Source organism: Sminthopsis crassicaudata, chromosome 3 (assembly GCF_048593235.1).
Source record: "Sminthopsis crassicaudata isolate SCR6 chromosome 3, ASM4859323v1, whole genome shotgun sequence".
Lineage (NCBI taxonomy): Eukaryota > Metazoa > Chordata > Mammalia > Dasyuromorphia > Dasyuridae > Sminthopsis > Sminthopsis crassicaudata.
In genome coordinates, this window is record NC_133619.1 from 561,187,015 (window position 1) to 561,196,471 (window position 9,457).

General features: G+C 43.0%; 1 protein-coding gene across 1 annotated transcript; it reads left to right on the forward strand.

Moving 5' to 3' along the window:
* Positions 1 to 7,347: 7,347 nt before the first annotated feature.
* Positions 7,348 to 8,692, forward strand: LOC141562372 (E3 ubiquitin-protein ligase TRIM58-like). Its single transcript, XM_074302411.1, has 2 exons — positions 7,348 to 8,349; positions 8,672 to 8,692. The coding sequence occupies exons 1-2, from the start codon at positions 7,348 to 7,350 to the stop codon at positions 8,690 to 8,692; spliced, it is 1,023 nt and encodes a 340-aa protein (XP_074158512.1).
* Positions 8,693 to 9,457: the final 765 nt, after the last annotated feature.

The window sequence follows — 9,457 nt, forward strand, 5'->3', positions numbered from 1 at the left end:
GAGCCCAGGTCGCTGGCCCATACTCTTTGACTATTCTTTCTGGAGGCCAGGCCTCACCCCAACCATTTGCATCTCCAGTCCAAGTGATGGAGGTATCTAAACTCCGTTTCTCCCTTCCCAAATTATCATACAACTGAATCCCTAAATATTGGTTTGCCTGTTCGGGAAGAAAGAAAACTTTTGGCCTTATTAGTCCAATATAACAATTCCCTGTCCAATTAAGAGGCAGATGAGTATAGGCAGTTAAACCACAGATCCAATAATGACCCTTTAGAGCAGGTTGTTCCCTTGGAAATATGTCTGAGCTATTCCTTGTAAAAGGGTAATATTGTTGGTCTCTCGTCCCTAGGGGGCTTCCCCCACAAAGGGGTCATACTGGCATTTTCATAAACCTTGCTCTTTTCTCCAACTACAATTGGCAACTGGCCACTGGCCTGTTAGATTAGAGGTACTCCAAAATGTGGAAAACAGAGTCCCATGTTGCCCGGGTGTCCCTGGGGTGACATTATACCAACCCCATTGGTAACTGTACCCAATGTATATGTTCCCTTTCCTCTTATTCTCTTTTATACATCTCAATACATCCCATTCTACTTCACTACACTCAGCAGTAGTGACTTGTTGATAGCAATATCCCTGCTCTCCTATTTCTGGGAGAACATCCAAGGTACAGTCTTTCTAGTCCTTCCCACACTTCAATTGAGGATTCCTCCCCGTATCCCGCCAATATTTAGACATTTTTGTACAGTCAATTGTCTTTGGCCTCAGGTCTGTTCTCGAATAGGTCCACTCACAAACACTATTTCCCAGCTTCAAACCTCGTCCTGTCTGATTTAAGCAGTATTTCCCTTTCCTATCTTTGGTCAATGACCACTGATGTTTCTCTTCTAAATTCCAGAAACCGGTCCCATTATGAATTTGGGATCTGTTGCTAAGGATCCAGGCTGGGCTTAGGGGGACAGGTACCCATGGCCATTGGTTCAATTGTTGGGATCCACCACAGATCCAACAATTTGATAAGTTAAATGTCCTCCCTATATTCTGCATGAGCAGGAGAAATTGGTTCTCATCTCTAGAAGGTCATAAGGAAATAGATAAACCCAAAGCTTAGGGAGAGCCTCATAATGTTCAACTATTATAACACCGTGAAGTTAAGGTGAACTTCCCAAAGGAAAATATATCAAATCACAAACAGGCAAAGAGACCCAAAGAAAAGTCATACAGTTACAATTCCCATTCAGTGGAGGTCCCCTCCTCTTATGTAATTGGAGGTCTCCCCTGTCTTCAACTGTCCACTCTGATAAAGGTGGCGCCACAGGTCCTTTTGTCCTGGTGTGGTGTGTCCAGCCTCGTTCCTGGGTGCGAATCGCAGTATCTGAAGTCAGTATCACTTGGTAGGGTCCGTCCCAGCACGGAGTCAGCTTCTCGTCCTTCCAGGAACGGATCAGCACCCAATCACCAACCTGAATTCTATGAACAGGGAAACCTAGAAGTCTGAGCTATTAGCCCTTTTTGTTGAAGTCCTTGCAAATGTTCCAGCAATGATTTAACATATCTCTTAACAAACAAATCCTTAGTTTCTAAAATAGGGTCCCAGTCTCCCTTAGGATAAGCCTGGAAAGCATGACCATACAATAATTCATAAGGTGAAAGCCCAATATCTCTACGTGGCTTGGTCCTGATTCTAACCAGAGCGAGAGGAAGGCATTTCGTCCAAGGTAGTTGGGTCTCTAAAGAAAACTTAGTCTTGGTTCATCCTTTCTACGTTCCCAGAAGAGGGAGGATGCCAAGGGGTATGGAGATCCCAAGTGATTTCTAAGGCCCTAATCAGATTCTGCAATACCTGGGCAGAAAAATGTGTTCCCTGACCCGAGTCTATCCTCTCCACCATTCTGTACCTAGGAATAATTTGTTCTAATAAGACCTTACTTACTGTCGAGGCAGTTGCTCGGCCTGACGGGAATGCCTCCACCCATGAGGTCAGATGGTCCACTATGACCAGCAAGAACTCGACCCACTGGTGGCAGCTCAGTAAAGTCCACCTGGATGCTTTGGAATAGTCTGATTCCAGGAGGTCGTCCCCCTTTTGGAAGCTGGCGTTGGGCAGCCCTGTTAGTCCTTCGACAAACAAGACAACCGTCCACCAGTTGTCGAGCCATAGTATATAGGCCGGGGGAAACATACCTTGTCAGTATAGCATCACACAGGTTTTGGACATCCCAATGACTGCCCTGGTGCAGTTGCTGAAGGACTTGCCTCATACTTGCTTTGGTCAGTACCTCTCTGCCGTCAGGTAAGAGCCATCATCCTTCCGAGTTCTCAACTGCTCCGAGAGTTGAGGCTTTCTCTTTTTCCTCCTGAGTAAAACTAGGAGAGGGTAGACTAGGGGGAAGTACAGGTATCAAAGCCATTATATGAGAGATTTCCTGATCTCCGGCTCCCTTGGCCTCCCGGTCTGCTAATCTATTTCCCCTTACCTCAAAAGAATTTCCCATCTGATGTCTCTTTACATGTATTACTGCTATATTCCTAGGAGTCAGAATATTTTCTAGTATCTCTCTGACTAGTGTATGATGAACCAGTTCTTTACCTTTACTGTTTACATATCCTCTTTCCTCCCAAATCCTCCCAAATACATGCACCACACCCCAGGCATATTTAGAATCAGTATATATATTCCCATCTTGGTCACACAATAATTTTAACGCTTGAATTAAAGCATACAATTCACAGCAATTCACAAGTTTGAGCAGACCAATGGGCAGGTAGACTGCCCTTGGTAACAGTGGAAGTTCTAACAAACCCATTTCTTTTCCCATTTACCATCCTAGAAGAACCATACATAAATTCTAAACAAATATTTATCATAACCTTGTGTTGATAACAATAAGGAATTTGTCCCAATGAGTTTATATCCAAGTAGATCTTTCATAAGTGAACATTATTCATACAAATCAGTTTGTTTTTAAAAACATCCAATGCAAATACAATCATATACAGAATGTCTAATTCCACACAAGAGAATTCAAGAAGTTTTGATAATAGATTCCCATTAACTTGTAATGGGAGAGACATTCTGCTATTCTGAAACATAAGGTCTTATCAAGTATTCTGATAGAGGCAGGGGTTTTTTTTTGCAGAACTAAGAGGCAAGGAAACTGAGGCAGGACTGAGTCAGCTCAATAATTCAAAGTTAAAACATAAGCTAGCCAATCATAGTCTAGCAAATTTTCAGCTAGAGTCCCCTGTAAAGGCCTTTTGTCTCTGCAGCCTTCTCCAAACCCCGCATCTGCTAAAATCAGGTGTGTCTAGCTAGTGGACAGGTAAAGAGCTTTTTCAACTTTTTGCAGCCTCTCCCTTATCTGTAGAGACAAGAGAGCGAGACAAAAGGAGACCTTTTGTCAATCGCAGCAATTCTTAAAAGAATTGTGCCGAGCATAGAGCTCTAACAACGATCCAGGCCAGAAGCAGCCTGGATGTCCGGTGCAAAAAAAGAAAAAAAAATCTTTTACCTTTTCCAGAGTTCCATTCAGTACCCAAATTATGTCTATTTTCGAGGTCCTTCATCAGGGAACCAAAATGATGAGGTAAGCAAAGAGTAAGTAGTTTCCAATTAGGCCTGAACTGAAATAAGACATCAGTTTTTCCCAATTTTCTGACCAGTTGAAATCTCAGTTTCCCTTCCCCCCCCTGTTTACAGAAATTATCATATTATACACAACAGACTAGTAAATTTCCCAAAACATAGCAATAGTTCTGTTGTCCAGGGGACAAAAAGGAAGCAGGATTAAAATTTTTGCAAATAACCCTATCAAATTATCAGATCAGATTAAAATAATCTTTAAACAAGGAGACTATCACGCATGTAAATAAATATTGAATAACTTGTTTTCAGAAAACTTCAGTTCCAACTCCTTAGAACAGTTATAGACTTGAAAAATAAAAATAAAACATTCAGTTATCAACACCATATAAATGTAGGCTTTTCCTTTAAACAGTAGAAATAATTAATATCTAAATCAGCAAGGAGGTGCAGTTATTAAAAACAAAAAACCCCACTATACTTAATGGGAGGGACCTCTCCACGTGGTCACCCTTCCCCCACACCACCATGCTTCCCGACCCAATATATCATAGCTCCATTTAAACTATTAATTACTTTTACAAATCAATCTTTCCTGTCCCGCCTTTAAGTAAATATATATGTATATATTTTTAAACTTTACACTTCAATGTTTGCACGTAACTGACCCAAATTTCATAAAACGTAAAGGTTTCTTTCCCCCGGCCCATGTGGCCCTGCTGCAGTCAGGACACGTGGGAGGAAGAGGAAGGAAGCCACCATCTTCACTGGCTCAATCCCACAAACTTCCCCATGTACAGGGTTTCTGATCCCAAATGGGATTTACTAACAGCTATTTCTGGTCAGCTGAAACGACCCCTGCTTCAAAAGACCTAGTTCTCCTCCCCGCCCAAAGGCCCCTGGAAGGGCTAATGGAATTAAATCCTTTCAGGTCCTTCCTTTCAGGTACCATTTAATCCTTTTGGTACCACCAGTCTGCAACAAAACAACAATACCTTATCATCTTTTTCTTGCTTTTTATTTTTCCTCATATTTTGGCAGTTTGTTCCAATTACTTAATTTATCTCCCAAGGGAATATCTACCGGTATTTTCTGATATTTTTCTCATTTCTCTCCGCGAGGGCTGGCTGGGACTAGGCCACACCCATTGAATTTGGAAGGAGTTTAACAGACTCCTAAACGCCCAAACACGCTAACTGTCACCAGTTAACTCAGTCACCCAGGAAGGCCTAGCTCTCTTCCTGTCTACCGTCTACAGCCCCCTCCAGAATCTATAACTAGACTCAAGGGGCTTCACAGGACGCTTACCTCCACTGGGTTGCTGCGCAGCAAATTTCTTGACTGATCTGTCCTCCAACAACCGGTTGGGATTTTCACCGCGGAGTTTCCGTTGCTTTTCTCTGAGTTTCTCCACTTCGGGTCCACTCTACGTCAGGGAGCAAGGAGAAGCCCCTGGAAGCTGGCGGGCTGCCTAAATCAAGGCAGGGCGCCATCCCACTAGCACCCAGGAGTTCACTTACTCACCGAGTAAAGGATCCGGACTAGCCCCCAAACTGTGTGGTACGGAAATGGTGAAGGGTCACCATTTAATAAAAAAGCTGGAGAGAGCTCTAGAGAAAAGCAAAGTTTATTGTACATTCTCGTGAGAAGGGCGTCCCACTCTTCAAGTAGACTATGGAAGAGAGGAAGCGCCTCCTGTGGGCAGGACAGCACCTTTAATCCCTAACGCAAAACGCCCCCTCCCACCACTGACCCTCATCCTCATTGGCTGAGAGTCTTACATTCTAAACGCGAGATCTACCCATGAAATTGAACTTGACCAATAAGTACATAGTTGCCCATATTTGGATGAAATAGGGAGATGTCATAGGAGGGGAAGGCAATGCCCTTCAGAGTCCTTCAGGCCTACTCGAACTCTGAAGTAGATGAAGCCTTACTCAATTTTCACAACTGTCTTGAAAGATCTCACCTCATCTCATTCAATTGTTTTAAAGGCTTGAGCCTTTAAAGAGCACCTTGAGGTGCTTTCAATGCAAGGGAGGGACAGCTGCCCTGGGGCAGTTCTGCTGATTGATTTCCAGTAATGGGACTATTTGTGTTTTACAAAAGGCAAATCTGCCAAATCATCTGGTAGCAACCTGGACAGAGTGGCCTAAGGAGGCTCACACAAGATCCCCAGGTTCGTGGAAGCTACAACACTTTGACTCTCCACTCCAGCTTCTTGCCCTGGTCTCCCTATACTATGGTCTGGGCTTGGCAGACTGTCCCTCTGCCAGATTGAAACAGACCTGTTCTGAAATTCTTCCAAGGTATCTTCTTCTTCTAGAAATGTATTGTACTACAAATATTTGTGGATTCTTTGACTTCAAAACCAGTTTAGAGGCTTCATCTGGGGTAGGTTTGAGAGAAGGTTAGAGGAGGTTACAGAGAATTGTGTCTGTTCTCCTCCATCTTAGCTCCACCCCCTACCATGTCCTTTCCACAAAACTGGAATCCTTCCTTCTTTTTTTACAAGGCGCTCTCAATCATTAAAGCCTCCTTGTTCCTCATTTCTAGAGAAATGTCTCTCCACTTTCAAGAAAGAATGTGAAGATTTCAAAAAAAAAAATCATGCTTGTGGCAAAGTAGAGCTCCTCCTCTCTGTCCCATCATATTCCCAGATGTTAATAGCAGCTCTCACAACACTTGGATAACTTAAACAACTTAAACAACATATAGAGAGATCATCTAATACCTGACCAAATGGAGCAATAAGTGGAATGGAAAAAAAGCACTAGCTATCCCAATGCTGTAGCCTTCATTGGAGTCCTCATTTTTAAAATCAATAGAATTCAATTCAGTTAACACTTTTAGACACCTATCATTTCACCGGTATCATGGAAGATATTAGAAGACAAAAGATAAACAAATCAGACCCTGTCCTCTAGGTGCACCATTTGTGAAAGAAAGGTAGGATTAGGGAAAGGAAATTAAATTTGCAAATAAGTTGTTGACACTTTAATGTCTTGTTCTACTAATTTAAAATGATAGATGAAAAAAATCAATTAATGTTCTTTGTATGTTGAACTGTTTATAAAAAAGGTATTCTGTTGTTAAAAAAAGAAGCAAATCAGTTTTTCTGTTACACTTTTTTAGACAGTTTCAATCCTCAGATTGCTTGTGGAAGGTTAATTCACAACTGTGGAAAGAATGGAATAAGGAGGAAGAAGACACTTAACTGAGAGAAAAATGCAATAGAGAAGAAGTAATAAGTATGCCACTGTAGATCCCACAGAGAAGCAATACCCCTTCTTGGATCCTGGAGATGGCCCTCATCATGGCTATGGGCTCCTTGAACTAAATGGCCATGCAGATCCATTTTTAATCTTAAATTCTGTGACTTTCCAAAAGTAGATTGAAGGGAGAAATGCACAGGACTTTTGGAGCTTCTTAGAACTGATTGGGTAAGGCTGGGTAAGGGAAAGAAAGCTCTTCCTAACAGACAGCCACAAAGCTGCAGGATGGTGAAATCCAAACATTCAAAGGAGCCAACTAAAAGTGTGAACTCTGAGGTCCTCAGGGCTCTGTCAACTGAGAAGAGTTCTCAGGTAGAACTTCAGAATTCTGGGACAGGGGAATTCACACCTTGCCAGGGAGGCTCTAGAGGGGTGGGGCTACCTGCTATAAAAGGAGAGCCTTCTTCTGCTCAGAAGCACTGCTTTGAATAGAAGTGAAGGCTCTTCATCTCAGCTGCTGCAGAACAGAAGCAAGTGGAGAGAGGAAGAATGGCTGCTGCTGCTGTGGAAATGCTGCAACAATTGCAGAACCAGATCACGTGTCCCATCTGTTGGAAGTACTTCTGTGAGCCAGTCACCATCGGGTGTGGGCACAGCTTTTGCCGAGCATGTCTCCCAAGCACAGCAGTTACAGCTTTCTCTTGCCCTGAATGCAGGCAAGTGTCTCAGGTCAGAGGCTTCCCATTACTCAATGGGAGCCTAGCAGAGCTGACTAAACTGGGCACACAGCTCAGGTCCCAGCTGTTACAGAGTACTGGAGGACAGAGGCGATGTGCCATTCACAAAGAAGTCTTGGAGTACTTTTGTGAAGACGACCAGACCGTGCTCTGTCTAAGATGTTGTCAAGCCCCAGAGCATGGGGCTCACAGGCACTGTCCTGTAGAAGAAGCTGTGTCCAATTCCAGGAAGAAGATGCAGCACCTGCAAAGTTGCTTACAGAAGTACTTTAAGGAAACTAAGAAACTTCTTGTTAAGGAAAAGAAACCTGTTATTGAATGGGAGAAGATGATCAGCAGAGAATACCGGGAACGGGATTCCCTCATGTGGGATGAGTTATATCATTATCTGGAAAGGATGGATCAAGAAACAAAAAACAAGAAGGAGACACTATCCCAGGAAAGCAGCACCCTTCAGGACCTCATGCTAGATCTACAGGAAGCAGACTCCCAACCCAACCTGGATCTGCTCCGGGATGTCAAGGAGTTGCTGGAAAGGAGCAAGTCAGCATTGTCCCAAAGGGCCAAGGCTCTCATCCCAGAGGTGAGAGTGTGTCCTATCTTTGGCATGATAGAGATCCTCAACCAATTCAGAGTGGACATCAGGTTGGATCCTGCATCAGCCAGTCCTTGCCTGATTGTGGCTTCGGATCTGAAGAGTGTAAGAGCAGGAGAAGGCTGGCAGGTAGACAGCCCACATGGTGATGACTCTGATCTTCCCATGGTCCTTGCTGAGCAGGCCTTCTCCTCAGGCATACAGTACTGGGAGGTGGATGTGACACAGCTGCCTCAGTGGACACTGGGGATTCACACAACCTATTTGAGGATAAAAAGTCCCGGGAGAATAATGAAATATGCCTCTGTCTTTTTCCTGAGATGTGTCAAGAAGGAAGATGGACACTATTTGCAATCTTATCCTGGATCACTGAACCACAAACTAAAAGATCCTATTCCCAGGATTGGAGTATACTTGGAATACAAATTGGGCACTCTAGCCTTTTACAATGTTCTGCAGAGTTCTCTTATTTATCAGTTACCTGATATTTCATTTGCAGCCCCTGTTAGACCCATGTTTTCTCCTGGCCCCCCACTTCCAGGAACAAAGCCTGCTCCCATGACTCTCTGTGCACTGGATTCTCATCTTTGTTCTTGCTGCTATTCGTCTCTCTGAGCGTTCCAACAAGGAGGAATTCTCAGCCCACCACTAGGCTCCCCGGCTGGTGTTTTTCCATTTCCAAACTTCCCCTGCAAGACAAGGAGCATCACCAACTTCTAGATGGCTTGCCTTTCACCCTGCAAGCTGAAGAGGATTCTTCCCAAGTATGTTGTGCCTTCTGATTGTCAGTGGATTCTGCTTATAAAATTTCAAAACATAGCAATTTTTTTCAGCAGTTAAAAATATATATAACAACACACCTAAGGACTGTGGCTTTCATAGTCTTCCTAGAATTTGTCAAAGTTCTTCGAAAGCCATAGATTTCAAGCCATTCCACTCCTATGTCACTTGAATTACTGTTAACTTATCTTTTACTCCATTCAATAAAGATGTGAAATGAATTCTAGATTTTGGTGTGCTTCTTTGTATCTTTTTTGTTGTGCATTTCTTTCCTTTGTGTCAAGCTCTTTGTTTCCTCATTTGGGGTTTTCTTGGCAAAGTTATTTGTTACAATGAATTTAACTTTGCTAAAATTATCTTTATCTCTTCAAAGAATCTAAAGAACTTTAAGGAATCTAAGAAACAGCATCCTGGTTTCTCTCTGCCCCTTCTTGGCTCTGCCCCTTCCACTAATTGTTTTTTAATTGACCTCATACAAAATAAAACTTTGAGTCATGTTATTGTTAACACCCTCAACAACATTGGATTCTGATGGGCTCCAGAAAAC

What these genes read in the sequence shown, in the direction of transcription:
- LOC141562372 (XM_074302411.1), top strand. Translation starts at nt 7,348, where the DNA reads ATGGCTGCTGCTGCTGTGGAAATGCTGCAACAATTGCAGAACCAGATC. An exon ending in TACAGTACTGGGAGGTGGAT is followed by an intron (nt 8,350 to 8,671) that starts GTGACACAGCTG and finishes CCCCACTTCCAG; the next exon opens with GAACAAAGCCTGCTCCCATG.